At 42.3% G+C, this 22,117-nt stretch overlaps 1 protein-coding gene across 4 annotated transcripts in view; it reads left to right on the plus strand.

Annotated features, from left to right (window-relative positions):
- ZBTB11 (zinc finger and BTB domain containing 11) overlaps nucleotides 1-15,796 on the plus strand; it is a 28,118-nt gene extending 12,322 nt beyond the window's left edge. The window contains exons 6-11 of one of the 4 annotated variants that reach the window (XM_025214798.1): nucleotides 813-1,049; nucleotides 2,288-2,432; nucleotides 3,472-3,589; nucleotides 7,244-7,402; nucleotides 10,754-10,929; nucleotides 15,471-15,796. In XM_025214798.1, the coding sequence (XP_025070583.1) occupies nucleotides 813-1,049; nucleotides 2,288-2,432; nucleotides 3,472-3,589; nucleotides 7,244-7,402; nucleotides 10,754-10,929; nucleotides 15,471-15,559 (924 nt within the window). In that variant the 3' untranslated portion in view covers nucleotides 15,560-15,796. Of the gene's footprint in view, nucleotides 1-812; nucleotides 1,050-2,287; nucleotides 2,433-3,471; nucleotides 3,590-7,243; nucleotides 7,403-10,753; nucleotides 10,930-11,982 lie in introns of all 4 variants that reach the window. The other 3 variants (XM_025214799.1, XM_006033076.3, XM_025214800.1) reach the window with 3 other exon arrangements.
- Nucleotides 15,797-22,117: the final 6,321 nt, after the last annotated feature.

Below are 22,117 nucleotides of genomic sequence, written 5' to 3' on the forward strand. Positions count from 1 at the left end.
TCACCACCCTCTGAGTATGACCCTTCAGCCAATTAGCAATCCATCTGACTGTGTAGGCATTGATGCCACAGTCGCCTAGTTTTTTAATGAGAATGGGGTGGTCGACAGTGTCAAAGGCCTTGCTGAAGTCCAGAAAGACTACATCCACGGCGACACCTGCATCCAATGCTTTTGTGACCTGATCGTAGAAGGCAGTCAGGTTGGTCTGATATGACCTGCCCCTAATGAAACCATGCTGGTTGCCCTTGAGCATCATCCCCGATGCCAGCCCATCACAGTTGTGCTCCTTGATGATCTTCTCAAAGAGTTTCCCCAGGATTGAGGTAAGACTGACGGCCTAGGTCCTCCCTTCTCCCTTTCTTTAAAGATGGGGACCACATTGGCTATTTTCCAATCATTTGGCACCTGGCCCGAGCACCATGAGCGCTCGTAAAACCGTGCCAAGGGCCCAGCAATAACCCCTGCTAGCTCCCTCAACACCCTGGGATGGAGAGCATCTGGACCTGCTGACTTGAACACATCCAGCTCCTCCAGAAGCACTGTAACCTGGTCCTCCTCATCTGGGCAACTATTTACATTTCAAAACTAATGGAGAAAAATTTCTGAAAAATAAGATGAGGTGCAGTGCATTTGCATTTAAAGACCAGCCACCAATGTTACTCTAATGTTGTGACTTTAAAAAGATTCAGATTGTTAACAGAAATCCTTCCACGTACCATTTTAAATGGTTGATACATATACGTGTAATATATGTGATACATATATGTTTAAAGAAATAGGGGCACGTTACAATTCCAAAATTTCTTTCCTAGCTGTGTAAAAAAGAATTTCAATATGGTGCATCTCTACGAGCTCACCTTGTTCGGCATACCCGAAAAAATGAAGTGAGGACTGCAACTGCCAACATAGAAGAGATGGGAATGTCAGAAGTGAAAGGGAGAACCAAGAGGGAGTTTATATGTGATATATGTGGAAGAACTCTACCTAAGCTTTATTCTCTCAGAATACATATGCTCAAACATACAGGTGTAAAGCCACATGGATGCAAGGTAGCAAAAATTAATCTTTTCCTGATCTCTTTAAAATATGTAATGATTTCTTGCTGTATTTGTAGATTCCCTACATATTAAAGGTTAGGTTATTCTATTGTTTTAGAAATAGCTTTGTGAAACCCCCAGGCTGGCAGTGGGGTGGGTTACAAGGTGGTGCAGAGCGCGGGGAAAAGTGGCCCCTTGCCCGCCCCATGGCCAGCGCCCCGCACAGCAGCCACCTGCAGCCTGCATGAGGCTGCCTGTGCCTGCTCCAGACAGCCCCGCATGGGCTGCAAGCGCCTGTAGCAGGGAGCGCTAGCCATGGGGCAGGCAAGGGGTCTACTTCCCCACGCTCAGCACCAGCTTCTTCCCTGGTGGCGAGCAGGGGGTCAGGGCTGACCGCTGCCCCCTGCCTGTACCACGAGGCTGGGGGCACTTGGTGTGAGCAGGCAGGGAGCCAGCAGGAGCACGGGGCCCGCACCAGTGTCCTGGGGCCAGTGTCGGTGGGGCCTAGAGCAAGGTGACAGGAGTGCGGGGTCCCAGCTGGCAGGGGCTCTATGGAGCTGGGCTATCTCCCCTCTTCCTGCTGGTGCAGCCCAGCCTGGCTCCACAGACCCTTGCCAGCCTGCGCCCCGTTTTGGGCCACACCAGTGCTGGCCCTGGGACATTGGTCCCAAGACATTGGGATGTTGGTCCCAAGATGGTGACCAGAGGGTGGGGCACCTGTCATGGGGCGGGCTACCCATGCGACCCTCGACAGCCTGCCAAAACTGGGTAAACGGCCCTCTGCCCAAAATAATTGCCCGCCCCTGACTTAGTGATTTCATACGAGTGCTGGAATACAGGCTTTGCTTAGCTCTCATATGGATGTGCTAACTCACCCTGCCTGGCTTTTCTGGAAGAAACATCTTACTACTAGGATGTAGTTGTGGTTGCTGATATGACAAGTCACTGAAGTGTTCCATATTTTTTTAGGGAAAAATGACCTTTTACTCACAGGGGCATGTGGCTGCTTTTCCAGCAAGAAATACATCACAATTGTTCTCCAACAAGAAACCATAAGTGTGATTAGCTAGATTTCCCAAGAAAAGATGCTGATTTTTCCCTTGTAGTTTAAGAGAAGTGAACATTTATGGACTGAAAGTTATGATAAAATGCAATGCTGTCTTTGCAGTACTGTCTTTGTTGCAGTGGCTTTAAAGTTTTTTTTAAACTGGTGTGTGTGTGTTTTACCTTGGTGGGGCTTTTCTCCTTAGGTTTGTGGAAAAACATTTACTTACAAGCATGGATTAAAAATGCACTTAGCTCTTCATGAAGCACAGAAGCAGTTTAAATGTGACTTGTGTGAAAAGTCTTTTGTCACAAAACGGAGTCTTCAGGAACATATGAGCATTCATACAGGTAAATGGTTTCTCCTCTGTTTATCTTGGAGCAGCTCTGGCACATTGTAAATGTTGATGGATTTCAGTTTTTGCTTTTGGAAATACAGCAGTTAATGTACAGCTGTCCTGACTATTAAGGAGGTGACAAGTTACAAATAAAATCTTCCTTTCCATATGCTGTTTACATACATTCATTTTAAATTGTTCTTCTGGGATCTAAGAAAATCGCAATAAAAATAGCCTTATTTTTCTGATGTCCAAAATGTCTTATTCTATATTCTGTAAAGAACCTAGCACAATTTCTTGCTTTGAAGAATTTACTGCCTGTATGTAGGGATTCCTCATCAGCTCACTCTGTATATTTATACCTGTAGGGTTTGCATCTGAGAACCTATTCCCTGAAAGGTACCATTTAACAGCAGCTGAAACCTCTTAGACTTATTGTTTGCTTCTGAGGGAAATTAATCAAGTTATGTTGCATATCTTCAGTTTCAGTTGCCTTCCTACATTTAATTTTTTTCAAAGATTTTTCTGTAATAAAGCATTATATAAATGCTAAGAAATTAAGCATTTGCTGTTTGTAATGTATAAGGTTGATATGTGTGCATCAAGATATTTTTCTTAAATGTATGCATATGATGTGAAAAAGCTGTTAAGTTGAATTTTGCATTCTGTAGTTGTTGAGCTATGGAGTAGATGCCTCTTCAAGTGTCTGTATGGGAGGGTAAGGTTATTCATACAATTTGAGACCTGTTGAGGTTTTCTTTTTTGTAAAAAAAAAAAAAAAAAAACACCAAACCTTCATTCCACTAAGATTTTTAGAGTTGCTTTTTTAGCTTTTATCTTGCACACAACTACATTTATGTAAGATCTTATAAAGAATACACTTTAAAATTCCAGTCATGTATTATATATCTCCCTCTTGCTGCAGAGCTAATGCTCCGAGTAGTTCAGATAAATTCTGTGAAAAGGGTATATTCCCTCTAAAGTACTGCAGGGAGATGGAGCCCCTGTAGGAGACATGGCCTTGTATGTAATATGTTCTTTTGGTTTACCAGGAGAATCTAAGTATCTTTGCTCCATCTGTGGGAACTCTTTTCATAGAGCCTCCGGACTCAGTAAGCATATCAAGAAACACCAGCCAAAGCCTGAAGTTCGTGGATATCAGTGTACCCAGTAAGTATAAAATAATCATTAAATTCCTGGGATTACTGAATATAGTTTAATTGTGCCATACTTAGTCATGTAGAACTGGTCAGTTTTCCAGAATAAAGTGTATAAAGTTCTAGAAGGGAAAATTAATTTTTGTCTAGCTCATTTGGTAGCGAAGATGGTCTTGATCTTAATTATCTTATTTGTACTTTTCAAGTCAGATTTGAATATGGAGTAGTCTGGTTCATTGAGTGGTTGTTTTTTTACGTGCTTCTCTCAGTAATAGTTTCATAGTTTGTTTTAAAATGTGTAATAGAGATAGCAGAGAGACAAGCTCTTCACAGGTGAACAGTCTCTATTCTGCTCTAGGCCCTATTTTACAGTATTTACTAATCTCTGTTTACGTGGGTGCATGCCTTGTAACATACAGTTACATACAGTAACAGTTCAGGATAGTAAACTTCCAGAGTGCATAGTACATTAGTGCCTTTAAATATCTTCCCCTCTTCCTTTATTGAATAGGCTTATAACATTGTTTACTAACTACATACAAAACATTCTGCTACTGAGAATTAATACATGTTTTTTAAATGCTTTGAAACCTGTCTCGGACATTGCTGTCTTTATAAGCATATATAATGTTTTTGTAACTGTACAAAATACTTCTCTTTACCTTTGTGGCAAAATGTAGAAGCTTCTTAATAGTTTCTGACACTGCCAGAAACTGAAAACCCAGAGCAAATAAAATCAAGTTGGGGGCGGGGAAGAGGTAGAATTACTTAATGCTTTGGGAGGAAGAATATGTATTTTGAAGGAGGAATAATTGAAGCTTGTTTACATTCAGTTGCATCTTTGAATATACTGCACTGAGTCAGTTGTGGCATCAGCAAGTCTCTAGTCAGAGTCCTCCAGAATTAAGACAAAAAGGACCTAATTCACACTGTCATTGATCTTCACTAGCTGAAGCTGGCAGACATCAACATTTTATTCCAGGCTCTGGTTGTTAATTGTCTCCCTGGTTTAGCTCCTCATGGAGATCTTCAGTCAGCCCCGTCTCAGGATTTTTTTCTTAATTGGTTAAACCTCAATAAGTTTTGTTTCTTCTGTAGTCTGTCTCTAGTGGGTTATGGAATAGAGAAAATCCCACACAATTTACTGATTCGTTTTGATGCACTGGCTGAGGGAGTAGTTAGCTGATTGCACGGTTTCACAATGATTACACACTTAATTTATACAACACAATTTTATTTTAAAACTCTTTGCTACGTATATAACACTGCTTAGCTTTAAGAAACACCACAAACATTAAAAACACAATAATTACATATATCAGAAACAATGCTCCAAATGCACTTCCTTCCCAAACAATGCTATAAGAATTAGTGTTACAAAAACAACTACAATTACAACTAAAAGTTAAATTTGAATCAATACTGTTATTTTTCATAATATACTTACAATCCTAGAATTCCAAGAAGCCAAATACCCAAATATGGTTTCATTCCTCAGTAGTACGATTTAATGGGTTGGCCTCAGTAGTACGGTTCAATAGGCTGGCCTCAGCAATACGATTCAATGAGCTGGGCTCACCAGTGATAGGACTACGTCCCCTTCCTTCAGTCCCTTTCGGGCGCTCTGCGGCTTCAGCGTGAACTAAGAGATTCGTGTTCACGGAGAGGCTTGATTAGGCGATCAATCTAATCTGAACTTATACTTGCGATTCTTCCTTCGTTGTTCTGCAAGTGAAGTCACCTCCAAATTGGGACAGTAAGTTACAGGTTTTTATTGAGTGAGCTGCCGTCATCGGGCTCCTCCTACTCAATTCATCATAACTCCCAAATTTGGGCTCGGATCTTACTCAACAGAAATTACCTTTGTTGAGCATTTTTAAATTATTCTTGAGGAGACTTCCATATCACTGTAAATACTCTTTTCTTTTTACCAGTCTGGTTAAAAGGCCCCAGGCTTTGATTTCTCGGAATTTAGGACATTTACTTTCTTTGTAAAAAACTTCTAAAGGTACAATTTAGATTAAGGTTTTAGGCGAAGTCAGGACATTTCGCACGTAGCTCCAAAACAATGAGCTAGATAAGGAGATAGATCCTATCTTCTTCCTGAAACTGGCTAATGGGCAATCTTTACAAACATTCAAACTATTTCATTCAATATGACATAGTCTAGCTGGCTGGAAATCTTCCAACAAAAATGCAATTTGATAAATCTTCGAATATCCTAGTGGGCAAGCACAGAGCCACCAGCTTGTAAATCTCAGATCTAGCCTGGAACAGCTCCATGCTGAGGAGCAGGGAGCCCAGAAAACCAGAGAACATGTCAGCCTCCCATCTGCACAGTAGTGTGAATTGAAAGTTGCGCTGCTGCGTATATAGGTGGTTTAAGGAACCCTGTCAATTTTGTTTTGAAAAGTATGTTTTCATTTCTTGTCTAGAGTTTCAGCTATTCTGCCAGGCATGTTGAGGTTTTTGTTCTCATATGAAACAACATCAGTTTTTCAGCATTTGCCACAGAACAGGACATTCTGAATTCTGGCCAAACCTACTTCTCTTGGGAGGCTTGTCAAACTGAGAGTGATTTTGTTCCTAGTAGATTTAGAAGTTCTGGTTTGGGGGCATCTTTGCCTACAAGTCTTTCTGCCTTGTGTATTCCCTGTTGCTATGACCTGACAAAGCCCTGGAGTACTATAACAAGCAGAGAGGCAGGCTGGTAGGCAGAGCTTTCTGAAAAGCAAAACTCCTAGATTTGCAAGGGAAGGAAGCAACTTCTTGGTTAAAACAAATCTTTTATAGTGGTCTAAAGATAGGGTGACCGCCTGCCCACTGGACTTTGGCCCAGGACTTTTGACCAACCAGCCAAGACTGGCCTATGGAATCCAGGACTATTCCAGCCAAACTGGGACGTATGGTCACCCTAGATAAAAAGGAGTTAGTGAACCTTTGCCTCCTGTAGACATGCTGTTGTGGAGTGTGGAGGAAGTTGTCCTAGGGCAAGGGGCATTTGCTTTTTGAGAAATGGAGACCTAAAGAGTAAGTGTACCTTGTCCCTCTGACTTGCTTTTCTCAGGGTTCTTGATAGTCCAGTGGCTGTATTGATAGGAAATATTGTTGAAAAATGTAACTGGTAGTTTTGCCTCTGACTTGGTATTTAATCCTTTATGGCTCCACCAACTGAATCTGTTCGAGTTTTTCTAGCATATAGAGCAAAAGCTTTAAGTACTCTAACTTGTGATGTGTTACTAGCCATAACTATTATTTTATTGATGAATATGGTTTTAAACAAACTTTTTTCTTTTCCCCCCTGCCCAGTTATAACAATTGAGGTGAAAATAACTTTCTAAAGCATAAAAGTAAAAAATGTCTGAAGCCTCCAAGTTATATTCCAAGTTTTCAAATTAGCTGTTCCTTTTCATCTCTCTTGCTCTACAAGTGGGGGTTACATTAATGAAATAATGTCAATCAAAGACAGGCTGGTAGGTAAATAGTGTGGTTAATACTGTACATTTTGTATCCTTGAAGTCTGCCACTGCTTTCAGATTTCCAGAGCAAACTACTATAGGCAACTTGTAGTTGGTTTGTGCCATTGAAATTGTGGTCTTCAACCCTTCCCTCTATGGCTGTCTTCATCTTGGTTCAGTGAGAAAGGGTGAAACCTTTACTGTTCCAGGTGTGATAAAAGTTTCTATGAAGCTCGGGACCTTCGGCAACACATGAACAAACACCTTGATGTGAAGCCTTTCCAGTGCCAGTTCTGTGGGAAATGTTACAGTTGGAAGAAAGACTGGTATTCACACGTGAAGTCCCATTCTGTCACAGATCCTTACAGGTGAGTGAAGGAGCATTATAAACTATGGCGATAAAGATTCAAAGCTCTAAATGAACCAGTGAAGATTAGGGCTGTGCGAAGCTTTGGTAGCTGATTTGATTAGGAGGAGATTTGGCCTAGTTCGGGGACCGAATCTCTGAATCTGATTTGAATCAGGAGACCAAGTAAAAGTTCCAGATTGATTCGGAAAAGATTCAGCCGATTCAGGGATTTGGCCATAGATTAGACAGGCCTGCTCAGCCCCAGCTGCCTCCAGCTGGTAAGTCTGTTGGGGGAGGGAGGGATTGGGGCTTGGGCTGGGACAAGCTGGGGGGGCAGGGTGCAGGCATAGCTTGCTCCAGGCAGAAGGGGCAAGTGGTAGCAGGGCATAGCCCCCTGCTTCCGGTGCTGCCATGCCTGCATCCTGTGCCTCCTGCACTGGCTGGCAAGTGGCAGCAGAGCAGAGCAGAGCCCCTGCTCCCAATGCTGATGTGGATGCAGCAGCTCTGGGAGTGAGAGGTATGCCATGCGCCTGCCGCCACCGCCTCCCCCCTGGCAAGTGGCAGCAGGGATTGCCCCTCTTGGCCTAGCACCCACATGGCAGCTGCCCCATGGCATGGGTGCAGCATGGCTCAGGAGAGTGCTGCACGTTGTTTGGGAGCTGGGGCGGCTCCACTTGTCAGCCGGAGCCAGGCACCACTTGCCTCATTGGCCCAGGTCCCAGCCAGCGCCTGGCGTCCTGCTAAGCCGTGCTGCACCCATGCTATGGGGCAGCTGCTGCACAGGTGCCAGGTGGGGGGGGCGAGACCCGCTGCCCCCCACTGCCCTGTGGTGTGTGAGGGTGGGCTCTGCTACGAGTGCCCAGAGGCCCCATTCGCCACTGCCAGAGCCGGTGAGTGCAGGGCCTTTTTGGCTTTGTTTTTAAATTGTCAGGATGCTGGGGCCAGGTGGGGAGATTGGGGACCGGGGGCTGTGTGGGGGAGCTCTGCCACATGGTCCCAGAGGCCCCACAGTCGCTGTTATTGCCGGTGAGTGTGGGTGTTTATTTGTTTTTTATTCCTGGACTGGGGCCGGGCAGGAGGGCCATCAGGGATGGGGCCGGGGGGAGGAGCCGTCCGGCTGTGCCTACCTCTCCCCAGCTGATCTGAATCGCCGAATCTCTCTGAATCAGCGCCAAATCTCTTGAAGATTCAGCTGAATCGATTTGGGGCGGTGATCCAAATCTCTGAATTGAATCGCTGTCCTCTGAATCGGCTGGATCCGAATCAAATATTGACCTATTCGCACAGGCCTAATGAAGACTGCCACCTTAGTGACTGACTTCATAGAGCTGATTTAGAAAATCAGCTATATTGATTAGACTTGATCTTAGAGGTTGGATTGATATCTTGAGAGAATTCACAAATTGGGGATTTATTTGGTGTTGGCTAAAGAACACCAAATCACATGAAAGAAGAGGATGACCAGCATCTTAAACACCTCTCTGCATATAGAAAGAAAGCTACATTATCTCAGGGTAGTTGAAACTGAGAGATGTACTAGAAATCTCATGCCATCTGTTTGAGTTGATATGAGTTTGGTTGATAGGGCTGATGCAAAGAAACTTAAGCTTCTTGAAGGAATTTGATTTGGTACTGTATTTTAGTTTCTTTAGTCTTGCATAGGATCAATGTAGCATGTATTGGATGGGTTAATGAGCTAAATAATAGAGCTCAGTGTAATCATTACCATAATCATCAAACATGCCCCTAGTATAGCCCACTGTGAATTAATTTGTCGCCCTTTGCTATTTATATCTCTAGCAAACATCTGGAAGAAAATGTAAAATTGGTACTGATGCATAGTATAAATCATGGGTGTCAAACTCATTTAGCCCTGTGGGATTGGACCTGCAGACCAACGCCACATTTCAGTGCATGTCCTGGAGCAGCTGGAATGAGCACTGAGAGGCCCAGTTCTGCTCTGGCTACTCTAGAACTGTGTTACACGGTCCTGGAGTCACAGCCACGGGCAGCATTGCCTTGGAGCGGCATACAGCTGCTCCAGGGCTGTGCCGCATGTGGCAGCTGCTCTGCTGCTCCAGGACATGAATTAGAAGGTGCTTTGTGCAGCATGCAGGGCTATCTACATGCCCCACCTTCTGCCTTTGAGTTGCTCTGAGACCCATGGGCAGCACCAGGGGCTGAATGATACAGCTCTGGGGGCCAGATCTTTGACACCACTTATATAAATGAAACAAAGATTAGGAATTAGTAAATTAGGAAAAAGACAGATCACTGGAAAGAATGATCTGAATCACTTGGTGTTTACTTTCTTTGAGTATTTTCAGGGATGGTTGAAAAGTAGTTGTATCCCTTTGGAATACTTTTCAGGAAACAAAATGAGATATGTTGCTGTTACTGAATATTAGTAGCATGCAGTCCAGTTAAGATTTTCAGTCTGCCCAGAAAGCCTTTTATGTTCGAGGCTAGTTAATACTACATATGCTTGGTTATAGACCATTGGTTACATTTCTTGATTGAATACTTACACTATTTTCCTTTGTGGAAGGTACAAAAGCCAGTACTTCAAATCCAGAGATATGCCATAGGACCTATGGTCTGTGGGCCAGATCTAGCCTGTGCAGGAATTGGAGCTAGCCTGCAAAGATATTAGATTTGGCCTGCATAGATTTAATCCAATCTGTGTTTTAGTAAGGATATGCCAATTTTTCAGATATTTGATCTGGTCCTCCCTTTGCTAATGACGCACCCCTTCCAGCTAGCAGCTACAACCCATGTGGAGGGCTGTGCTTCCCCATTGCAGCCTCTGCTCACTGTTGCTGGAGTAGTTGGAGGGGGATGTGGCCTGTGGCACTTGGTCCAATTGCAATTTGTGGCCAGCATTTTGCAAAAGGTTACTGACTGCTGCTCTAGAGTGCAATGTTAGGAGGATTCTCTAGTCTGTTTCCTAAAATGTATGAAGATAAAGTGGTATTATGATGCAAAGTTAAGGTGGCCTTGGGCATCTGAATCCTGTCCTTGCTTTCACTATCCTTCACCAAAATAGAAAGAACATGTGTACAGGATGCATCCTGTTACTCACTGTAGCTTAAAATCAATTTTGGAAGTAAAATTGGGGGGGTGGGGATTAATGTTGCTTTAATAATGTATGGCTTCCAGTCTCTGGAAAGGCAAGTGAAAGTTTGTTTTTCTGGATAAGAAAGCATGTGGTCTTGCAATCATTCTGAAATACTCCTCTCATGTCAGAGAGTTGGACCTTAACACTTTCAGTTAGAACTTTGGCATTCCCTTTAAACTGTCCTGTTTGGCTTAAAAGTTATCTAGTCACCTAGTTTCAAGTAGGTTTTCTATACTTAACAATATATTTCAGGTGTAACATATGCGGCAAAGAATTTTATGAGAAAGCTTTGTACAGAAGGCATGTAAAGAAGGCCACTCACGGGAAGAAAGGGAGAGCAAAACAAAATCTGGAACGAGTATGTGAACACTGTGGAAGAAAATTCACCCAGCTTCGAGAGTTCAGGAGACATATGAACAATCATGAAGGTATAAGTGATTTTGTCTTCTCTGTAAAAATACTATTTCTTTACAAAAAGACAGAAGCTTCAGAACCTTATTACTCCCTCAAGGAGGTCCATTCAAGGAGTAATTATAGATCTTCCTGTCAAGGGGAGGTAGCTCTATACTTACCCTTGTTAAGGTGCTTCTGGTAACTTCCAAAGGGATCTCCTAAGTCTTCACAGCACCAGACACATGCAAGGATTGGTCTCTATTTATAGTAAAACTATATTTCCATGAGGCTTTCTGTGGGATTTGGCTAAAGGTTTATAATTGGCAAGGAATTTATTGTGGCAAAACATTAAACATGCACAATTTTTCAGAGTGGGGTGCAGTTACAATATTGGTTTCAAATATTTAGAAAACTTCTAAAATGTTGTGAGAGTCTGTGTTCCTTCGGGACTTAAATTTGTTACCACACTATTTTAAAATGGGGAATAAAAATAGGGGACTGGAATTGTGTCTAAGGAAACTGTCTCAAAATGAAAAATCACTGACGCTACATCAGGAAACACTTTTTTTTGAAAGCAGATATTTTGTCTGGACAGTTTGTGGCACTGGTTTTGGAGAGTTTTCAGGAGAAAACTAAAAGCATTTTTTTTTTCCTGCAGTGGGCCTCTCAGCTTTCCTTTCCCACCTCTCTTCTGTGGTTGTACACTAGATGATGTGTGATATCATTCTAGGCAAAACAGAGTGGCTCTTGACTTTTATTGGGTTCAGTAACACTCAGAATAGGATTTTCAAAAGCACTCAGTCTTGACTTTGAAAGCAGAATTGAGCTAAGCTGAGCACTTACAAACATGTTTTAGGAGACTGTTCTCTTGCAGAGTTCTCAGTCCAAAATTAACATGTAGTAAATGGGTATGCCTCCCCCCACCCCCCATAGAACTGGACAACAGGTTCTTAAAAGTTATAATGAAGAGGCAGGTTCTGTCCTCTTTTTTGCATTGACCTCTATAGCCTCTTGAAATGCAAATAGTTTCCTAGTTACCTTTTTATAACGTTGTTCTTTCCGGGGGCAATTTCTTGTGACTTATGCAGGTTTACAAAATCCGGTGAGGTTTTCCTGCTCTTGTTTTGTAAACAGGTGTGAAGCCTTTTGAATGCCTGACTTGTGGAGTAGCTTGGGCTGATGCACGTTCCTTGAAGCGCCATGTCAGGACACATACCGGAGAGCGACCCTACATCTGCCCTGTGTGTAGTGAAGCTTACATAGATGCTCGGACGCTCCGAAAGCATATGACCAAGTTCCACAGAGATTATGTACCTTGTAAAATAATGCTGGAAAAGGACACCCTTCAGTTTCATAACCAAGGGACACAGGTGGAACATGCCATCAGTATATTAGCAGCAGACATGCAAGAACAAGAAACTGAGATTAATGTGGGTGGTGAGGAGATTGAGACCGTGGTAGTGACAGGAGAAACATTTGAAGCAATTGAAGCTGTTGCGGCGACTGAGGAATGTACATCAGTGTCCACCCTTTCTGACCAAAGTATCATGCAGGTAGTAAATTATGTATTGGCACAACAGCAAGGACAAAAAATGGCTGAGGTCACACAAGCCATTGAAACTGTAGAAGTAGAAGTGGCCCATGTTACAGAGACAGAGTGAACGCAGTTTGTAATGGAAAACAAGAAGTGCATGTGGCATTATGACATGTAATGAGCTAAATATTAACTGAATATTTGAGGCTTATAATAAGACAGTAACTTTCAGACACTGAATTGCTATGTTGAATATCTTGGTTGCAAAATGGTATTGATCCAAGTATCACAAAAAGAAGAAAAAAACACCCTCCCTCCCGCCAAAACAAAAAAAAACCCCAAACTCCAGATATTTCAGTGTGTGGACCAAGGGTTTGAAGACTAAGATTTCTGCACTGGTCATAGTCAATTAGTACAAAAAAGGTCTAAAAATAAAATGTTTCCTGTGTAATGGCAGTTAGTAACATGTAATTTTTTAATTAACTTTTACAATGAAATTGTGCTAAAAAATTAGTACTGTACAACTCTTTCGCTAGCTTTTTGCCTTTGTTTTAATGCATTTCATCAGGGTCAATGAATGGTTTTTCAGTGGCAGGTTCTGTCCTCTCTTTTTACTCCCCAGATCAGGGGATGTTAGACTGCACCATGAAGTGTGCACTACTCCCTGGGAAGGGCTTGAAGTGTTGTGTTTGGGTTCATTTGCCTTGGGGAGACCTGATAATTGTGTATAAATCTATAAAGTGTATCCAGGAATTTTGCAAAATTAGCCTAAATTATTGAAGTCGGTGTGTAACAGGTTGTACACCTAAAGATTCTGCAAACAATAGTCTGTGAGAGTACAAGCCAGGCAGTGATAATGAGCTCCTTAGTTCCAGTGAAGAGCAGTTAATTGCATGAGTACAGTAGGATATAACTGCTCTTCACCTATAATAAGGGAATTATTCTATTACTGAACTGTGTTAACAAAGTGCTCCTCTGTTTTGTTTGTTGTGCCCAAGGCAGGCAAACTATGGTGGATGTAGATAAAGTCTAAACTTTGTATTCAGTTTAACAGAAATTTCCACAGAGAAAACAGTTAAATGTAATTGGTATGTTTTTTTGGCAATGGTGTAAAAAATATGCTGAAGAAATTTAAACTACTTCTGATCTGGTTTTCACCCAGTTGTGGCTAATTGATCTCATTGGACACTTGGGACTTCTGGCATGAGAGAAGGGCCAGGTTAGAACTGAGTTGAATAAGTTTTGTGATATCACACACAAATCAGATTTGTTACAGTCTGGCTGAAAATCTCCAAAGGACTTATTGCAATGCAGTTAAATGAAAACTCTGTCAGGGCAGGTTCTTTTTATGCGTTGCATCACCTTTCTGTATCAAGGATATATTAAACTGAAGGGAAGGTGTTTTAATATTATAGAAATTCTATGCAATATTTTTGCCGGTATCTCTTCATGAACTGAATCCTTATAGCTTTGTCGGAAGCACAAGCTTCTTTTGTCTAGCATTTGCATCTATTTTTCATGCTTGCTAAAATTACTGTCATGGTCAGTAATGCTTGCCTGTCTGTTTCATTTGTATTAAGCAGTGTTATGTGCTCGGTATGTCTGAAACTTACTTTTTAGTAAAGCATTGCTATAAGGAGAAGGCAACAGAACTAAAGCATTTGAGTGAAATGTGTGGTTTATCACTGAGCGCTAAGGTGCAGCTGGAGAAAAAAAGTGAATTTGGCATATGCTTGAAGAGGGCTGACTTTGTCTTGCCTTTTGAATTAGGTCTATACATTCATTTCAGCCCGAGCGGTGTTACAATATACTCTGTCTGCAAAATGCAAATTGATAGCATTTAGGTCGGGGACTAAAGCAGACTTAAGAGTCTAGGTACAATTTGTTCAAAGACGTAGTATTTGAAGCATCTATAAAAGATTGCTCCAAAAGAAGCCAAAACCACTAGCCCCTGCTAGATAGTCTCACAAGGTTGATTATATAGCAACTTTCTGGATCAACCCACAAGACTGGTTTTCTCTCTCAGTCAAACAAAATGTGGAGCAAAATCCTTGTCAAAGTGGCTGACTCATTTGAATTAGTGTTTCTGTAAATACTCTACTTCACTTAACCAGTTGAACATCTCAGTTTACTAAGCTGTAAAGACCATTGCTCTAGATTTCATAGGCATGTAAACTGCTGTTAGAAATGTTTCTCTCTCAAAAGCAATAACTAATTTTAATCTGAATTCCTGCCTTGGTTCAAAATTGAGCTGTAGGTCACTGTATTCCAAAGGTCAGAATGTCTTCTAACAGAGCAAAAAACATAGTCTATTACTTGCATACGTCTTGCAGCCTCCTTTATAATTGTGGCTATCTCTAAATATGGAGTAAAACCAGAATAAAATGTATACTTGAAAAAATACTGCTAGCTGTAGTTACTGAAGATTTGTGTGCACAGAAACATTATGGACATGCACTGGGGAGCTATTTGTCCATTTTGTTATCAACTGAAAACAGGTAAGCATAATACTTCTTATAGCCATTATAATGTGAAAAAGATTTTACTAGCTTGTTAAGTAAACTTTAAAACTTGTTCAATATTTGTAACTTGCATACAATTATGTATTGATAATGTGGTGAGGAAACATTCAGGAAAACCCCTGTAAATATTGCTAGATTTGCAGTTGTATATTTAGCGTGTTCTCTTACAAAACAATACTGTTAGCACCTTAATTCTTGGGTGCATTTATTTATTTATCTGTCCAACCTAGGGGCAAGGAGGAAAAAGAGTTGTTAATTTCAGTTTAAAACGTTAATATCTACTCTAAACATGAAACTTGATGAATTGGTTTTATAACCTGCCAATCAAATAATAACATTACAAAAAAGTTGTCCCACAAACAAAATCAATCCAGGAATATCAGTGATAATGATACCCTTTTCACAACACATTATTGTGCCTTACTTTTTTCAGGATGGCATGAGGTAAGAAGGGAATGTTATTCTTAGCTTTGCTCTTCCTGGATTTGTGAGGTTGCCTTAACTTTTTTTCAAAATGCAGTTCTTAAGAGTGCAAAAGGCTCTGCAGAGTTTGTGATGTCAGACTGTACACATGCAGCTGAGATTGTAGAAGGTAAATTTCTTTTTTAATGGGGCTCATGAGAAACAGTCCGTTTATAATGTATTCCTACAAAGCTCCTGTGAATATAATGGATTTGAACATTCCGCTGTTCTGTTTGGTGTTAGATGTATAAAGTTACGGTTATTTCTGTCATTAAATAAACAGCTTTGCCATGAATTTTTCTTTTAAGCAACTTTTTCCCCCCCCCTTGAGCACATTTCAGAATTGATTCTATCCCACCTCGATGCAAGGACCTTACGCAGGTAATTGGATATGAATAATGTGAATCACAGCAAATCGCTATAGATATTCAATAGTCTGATGAGATCCTGGTGCCACTGATGAGCCTTCAAAATGAAGAATAGTGAGGCTGCTGCTCCAAGTTCTAGACTTTTTTGTTGATGACCACCAATCTGGGTTTTCTGTTTCCCATGGAAAAACAGAAGAAAATGTTAACTGAGGAAAACACAGATTTTTCATTTTAGTGGAGAAGTGTGCATTTTCCACAGTTGCAAAGAGTTCTCTGCAGGCTGGCAGAGTTCCAGCCTGCAAGGGACTGGTGGGAGTGGGACGAGGGCAGTCAGGCAGGGGGTGCCATGTGCATGTGCTCACTCGCATGCACGTAGCTGCTAGGCAGCCAGGAGAGCAGCTCCTGCAGGTAAGTCAGGATAGGGAGGTGGGATTGAGGCCCCTATAGGGAGGGAGTTGGGCAGGGCTGGGGCTGGGGCTGCTGCCAGTTTGGGGCTTGGGGCCCAGGACCAGACTGGGTGGCTGTGGGGAGTGGGACAGGGCCACAGGTGGCTTATCTGGGGGGAGGGGGGAGCTGGCTCCCTGCTGCTGCACACACCCCAAGGAGGGACATGGGGAGCACATGCCCCCCAGATCTGTGCTGCTGTGACATGGAGTTGTACCCCTTGCTACTACCAGGTGGACAGGAGGCTCCTTGCTATGGTGGTGCTTGGCTCATGATGGGAGCACAAGCCTCCACACCCAGCCCTGCTTTGCACGGCCACACTGGGTCTCACCGGCTGGGCCACGGAAGCCCCGAGGGCAGGGCAGCAAGGCAGGGAGCTTGAGCCTGCAGCAGGAAGCCTGCATCCACCCCCTCCTGCCCCCAGCGGCTCCACTCTGGTTGTGCCACCTGTGGGGGAGGGAGAGCTGGGCTACACGCCCTGCTCTGCTGCAGGTGCTGCTGCCTCCCGCAGGCTGCAGCTGGGGCTCAGGCACTGCAGGGAGGGGTAGGGGGCTGTGGACCCGGGTTCTTGGCTCTGTAGCCCTGGCAGCTGGGGGACCCTTCTGGCAGGATGGGAGTGAGGGGCCTGGACCTGTGTTATGGTGAGTGAAGGGGGCAGGGCGAGCTCTGATTTTTCCATGATAAAAAAACCCAAAATTAAATACCAAGATTTATAGGAATTTAAGTTCACTTTATTATAGTGATAGAGGGACTGGTAGGCTTCCAAATTGCTTTAAAGTTGTAAATATAGAAATAAAGCTTTGTGTTCAATTCATACATACATACAGTGGCGTTTCATTTTAATCGCAGATTTTAGGAAAAGTTTAATTGTTTTTTAATTGGAGAAGTTACGATTTTTTAAAAATCAGACAATTGTGATTTTTAAACAGAATACCAGGATCCCTGTTGATGACTAAATTACATAGGGAGCTTGGAATTAGGAATTTGTATCACTGTACATTCCCTCCTGCCCAGCTGACATGGTTTAGTTTTATTTACACTTGAAACAACAACATGTTGAAAGTTTTAGTGCAAACTATGCTAACCATGTTGCTGGATTTATTTATTTATTTTTGATAGGTACCTGAAATTGTAGAAGTTGGCCAGGTTAAAGTTTTGATTATAAGGAACTTCCCTTCCACACTTGCACCCAAAAAAATAGGAAACGGTAGAGACTTGTTTGGTATCCAACAAGTAATTGAAGCACTGGGAGAGAGGATAAAAAATGCTTAAGGTAAAACCAAAGATAATTTTTATTTAGGATGTGAGGGGGAGACTAGACAAGACTTGTTCCTTGCCCCACTAGTCTTTTGACAGTCGTTAACAGCCCAATCCCCATTCTCATTTGCCAGTATACCAACACTGATGAACAAAAATATTAGTTCCATTTCAGAATGGTCAGCAGTGAACTACTAAACATGGCACCTGATTGAAATAAAAACATGGCAGAGAAGCATGACTTCATTGGGATTTATTCCGTAGTGGGTATTCCATTAAAGAATCAAACAGACATTATTTTTACCAGTTGGTGTATAGTTGAGTATTGGTAAGGAGCAGGGGGAAGGAAGGAATGGGGGCAAGGATTACCACACTTGCTGGGAACTCTTATTGTAACATTAACCATGCTGGGTAAATAACAATCCCTGCCCCAAATCCATTAGAAAAAAGTTAATGTGTTTGGCTTTACCCTGAACCAGCAGCATTTTTCCTTAAGGAAGTTTGCAGGTTTAATAGTTTCAGCTTTTATTTAGCCAGCTGCATTTTGAGTCTGAGGATGTGACACGTCAGTTTACAGTATGAAAACGTTACTATCTTTCTAATTTCAACGCATGAAACTTGATTGTAGAGCACGACTTAGGCAATATGAAAGGTGCCACAGGTGGCTGTATTCAGGCTCCTGCTTCTATTACAATATTTGAAGGTTTTGGATGCATTTTTTGAGCTATGTGACACATTAATCATAGTTGAGGTTGCTGTCTGGGGACTTTGTTCTTCAAAGTCATTTCCTTTCCTGGCTTGAGGGATGGGCCAATTGGCTATATGAGGCTGTAGGCCTATAATAAGTACCAGGCAGGCTTCCTGCCTCAAAGCTTGCACTGGCAATTCATGAATGTTTTGTCCATGTTGACACTTGATTAATTATTTTCAATTACTGTACTGTTCATCTGAATTCTTGAGGGACAGCTCAGGTATTTGACGGGCACCAGGAGTCCTGCTGTGTTCACTGACTTCTAGAGTTTCTCATACTGCTTGGTAGGGAAGTACACAGTTACTCAATTAGGAGCCATGCAGAACAATTCAAAGACCAATTAAATTTTAATTGGTTTTAATGTTGGTCACGCCTGAAAAAAACTGAAACCAGAATTTCTTCAGCCCTGTAGTTTGCGAATGATGCTACAAATAAGAACCAGCCTACAGCTGATGACAAAGCAGGGCTGTTGCTTCTTCCACTCCTTGAGCCCTTCCCTCGTTCACTGTAGCCCTTTACAACCAAGGGAGAGCTGTGTGTGCCTACAGCCCACAGAAGTGCAGGATAGGCAATGGTATACTGATTTATATGAACACAAGCTTTAGTCTAGTTGAAGGATAAGAGTCAGAAAACCTGCTGGGTTCAGCACTGTAGGATCTGGCACCTGTTTTAAGTTTTCTTCTGCCATAGTGATAACTATTATTAAGGAAATTCCAATTTCCCACTCCTCTTGTGACAGGAAAAGTATGAGGCCCTGGTTGTTTTAGGTATAGTACTTGTACTCCTGTATAGCCAAGCTCTCTTGGACCAGAGAAACCACACACTGCTGATTAACTGAAGAGTAAAGTATTAATCAGGAAGCAGATTTAAATGTTGTCAAAGTTGTGCTATAGAATTGCTAGCCTAGTGCCAGTATCAACAAGCAATTTGGGTACCAAAATCAGTGATGCTTCACTGTAGTAATAGAAGCCCTATTTCTGGATTGCTCTTGCCAGAGGGGTTTTGAGTAACAGAGTAGGGAGAAGATAATCTCCATAGTAATCCCAAAGCCTTTTTATGTAACAGTTTGAGCCTGAGTTTTAGGAATATTGGCAGTATTAGATACAAACAGAAGGGTTGCAACCAGGCTTGTTGCTAGCCTGTGCTCCCTTGTCCCTGCTGCTGTTGGCACCTGTACTAGTTAGAGGTGCAGACGATGTATGTATGCCTAGTGAACAGTCATACCTCCTTTTATTAATCAAATACTTTGATAGCTCAATCTTTCCTTTTGAACCTGCTCACACTCCCAGAGCCTTCATAATCCAGTCCATCACTGATAAGCATAAATTCAAAAGCATATATCTACTAACTAACACAGGATGGATTAAGTTTCTTAAATGTTTCAATAGGTATCGTCATGAGGCTGCTGTCTATGGGTGCTAATATGTGTACGTAACCATGTCTTCAAACATTAAATTCCAAACTATAAAAGTTTGGATGTTTCCCTGTTTATGCAAAAAAGAGAAATGTAAGGTACTTAAACTAATAAGACTGTGAATGTCAATAGCTAGCCTTTTGGATTTTCATGGCCCAGGAATTGTAACTACATGCTAGGAGCCTGCTGTCCTAGCACTTCTCTAGTAGACTTCCTTCAGCTTCATGGAGGCTGATCTATAGCTGAAGGCCCTGTTCATTGCTGCTGTGATTTTTCTCTCCCTTGATGTTCTAGATGGAAGATTGCTCCCCTGGGGACATGCTCACTGCTTTAGCTTATGTTTCCAGCATTTCCTCCAAAGTCCTTCACACCAGACAAATCAAGGACAGGGCTATCTTGGACAAAGCAAAGTCCAATCAGTTGATTTCCAGCTTGGAACAACCTGGGAAAGTCCCACTCCTGCCCGCAATTATTAAAATACACAACTGTTTTGAGCTGGAAGAAGCAGGACATACACAAAATATAGAGGACACAACTTCTGAAGTTGATGAGATGCAAAGCCCTGGAGGTGACAGTGTCACCACTTTGCAAAAAGTTTAGCCCCCAGTTCTAAAAATAGCTTATATGAGTCTGGCAGGGTAACAGGAGAAATCTGCTTTATGGACAGATGCAGTGAATGAGCACACCACTAATGTGAACCAATAATCTTGGATGAAAGACCAATGCACGGGTTCAGCAACCAAGATCTTTATTGAGTGACACACACAGCTCAAGTGGGGAAAAGCACTACTTTATCTAAAATCATTCATACATACACACAGGCTAATCCACTGGTGCTCAGGTTCAGTCACAAGGGCCAGTTGCAGTGCCTCTGGACACTGATCTTATGGGAGGGACGCTGGTAATTTTCTCCGGAGTTGATGTGGATGGCCTGGTCTTCACTGTTCTTTTATACTTAGTTTAGGCAGACTTTGCTGCAGAGCCTGACAACCTGCTTAGCCAATCACCTTGTTGCTGTTGAGCTGACTCTAGTCATACCTCATGGCTTAGATATGCAGATGGTAAGGAGTTACTTCAATTTACAACATCCTGACAGGGGAGACAAGGTGTCTGCTTGCTCCTTATCTTCTTGTAGATGGTTTGTTTGTTTTTCTCAAGGCTGCTTTTTCAGTAGGCTGGATATGCTTGATACCATATTCATTCACTCACTCATGCATTCATCTAAAATGTTTTTTGATAATATTCTCAACAATACGAGGCTATAAGTGTGACTACACGGCCCTGATTTTCATGATCTTGGGTATTACAAGGATAAGAAAAGAGCCAAGAGAAGCTCTTGTGATCAGAAAATAAAACTGACACCCTCAAGAGAACCTGTTCTGGGGTAGTTTGGATATTTCTTCTAGGTGATTGAAAAAAATGTCTGCTTAGGTAATCTGCTAGTCCACTGGTGAAGAAACAAGACAATCATCCTATGCATATGACCCCATCTAGCTGTTCCTCAATGGAGACCAAATGAGTGTACATCCATTGGCTCCTGATAAAATGCATGGCAGAACAGCTGTCTTTCAGGATCTGTAGCAGGGACCCTTCTAAGAGTCTGAAGACACAAAAAGTTTAGAACGCTGTGAGACATCTACAACACACCACCAAACAAGTGGCTTTTCAATTTACCACCTGCAGCTCTTCACAGAAAGGGTTTTTGTTTTTCATTGATTATATGCAAAAGATACTTCATACAATGCATTATAAGCCATCTGCCAGTGCCACTACGTTGAAAATACAGCCTGCAGGAATACATAGGCTACAGTTCATCTAGACCAATGTTTCTCAACCTGTGGGTCGCAAAATTACATGAAAGGGTTGCAAACAAACTTTAAAAATGAATTCTTTGGAAGAGAACAATATGGGAAACTATGGCTTTTCCCTTTCAGGTTGGCAGAGTTCCAGCCTGTGAGGGGTTGCTTGGGTCTCTCATGCCCCCCCACCTCCAACCCACACACACTCGGAGACTGGGGCCAGGGGCAGTGGGTCAGGACCGGCCATTAATGTTTACATATGGGTCCTGCTACAAAAATGGTTGAAAACCACTTATCTAGATGTCTAGGAGAGTTTTAAAACAGTTAGCAACTATATTGTTCACACTACCTCTGGGGCAGCTAGCTAGTTTGGATATGCCCATACAAACCAGATGAGTCACTTAATATAAGCTAAATAGGTCCTAGCCCCTCAAATAAGGGGGAGGAGCAGTCTTCAGTGTTGCTTGGTTTCTCTTTAGGGAGCAAACCAGGAAAGCCAAGGCTGCAACTGAACTCCAACTAGCTTTGAGCATCAAGGACAATAAAAAGTCCTTTTTCAGATATGTGGGGAGCCGGAGGAAAAGCAGGGGCAACATTGGACCCCTGCAGAACCAGATGGGGCAACTGACAACTGACGCCAGGAAAAAGCCAACCTATTAAATAGGTACTTTG

The sequence above is a fragment of the Alligator sinensis genome, unplaced genomic scaffold (genome assembly GCF_000455745.1).
Source record: "Alligator sinensis unplaced genomic scaffold, ASM45574v1 scaffold1286_1, whole genome shotgun sequence".
Lineage (NCBI taxonomy): Eukaryota > Metazoa > Chordata > Crocodylia > Alligatoridae > Alligator > Alligator sinensis.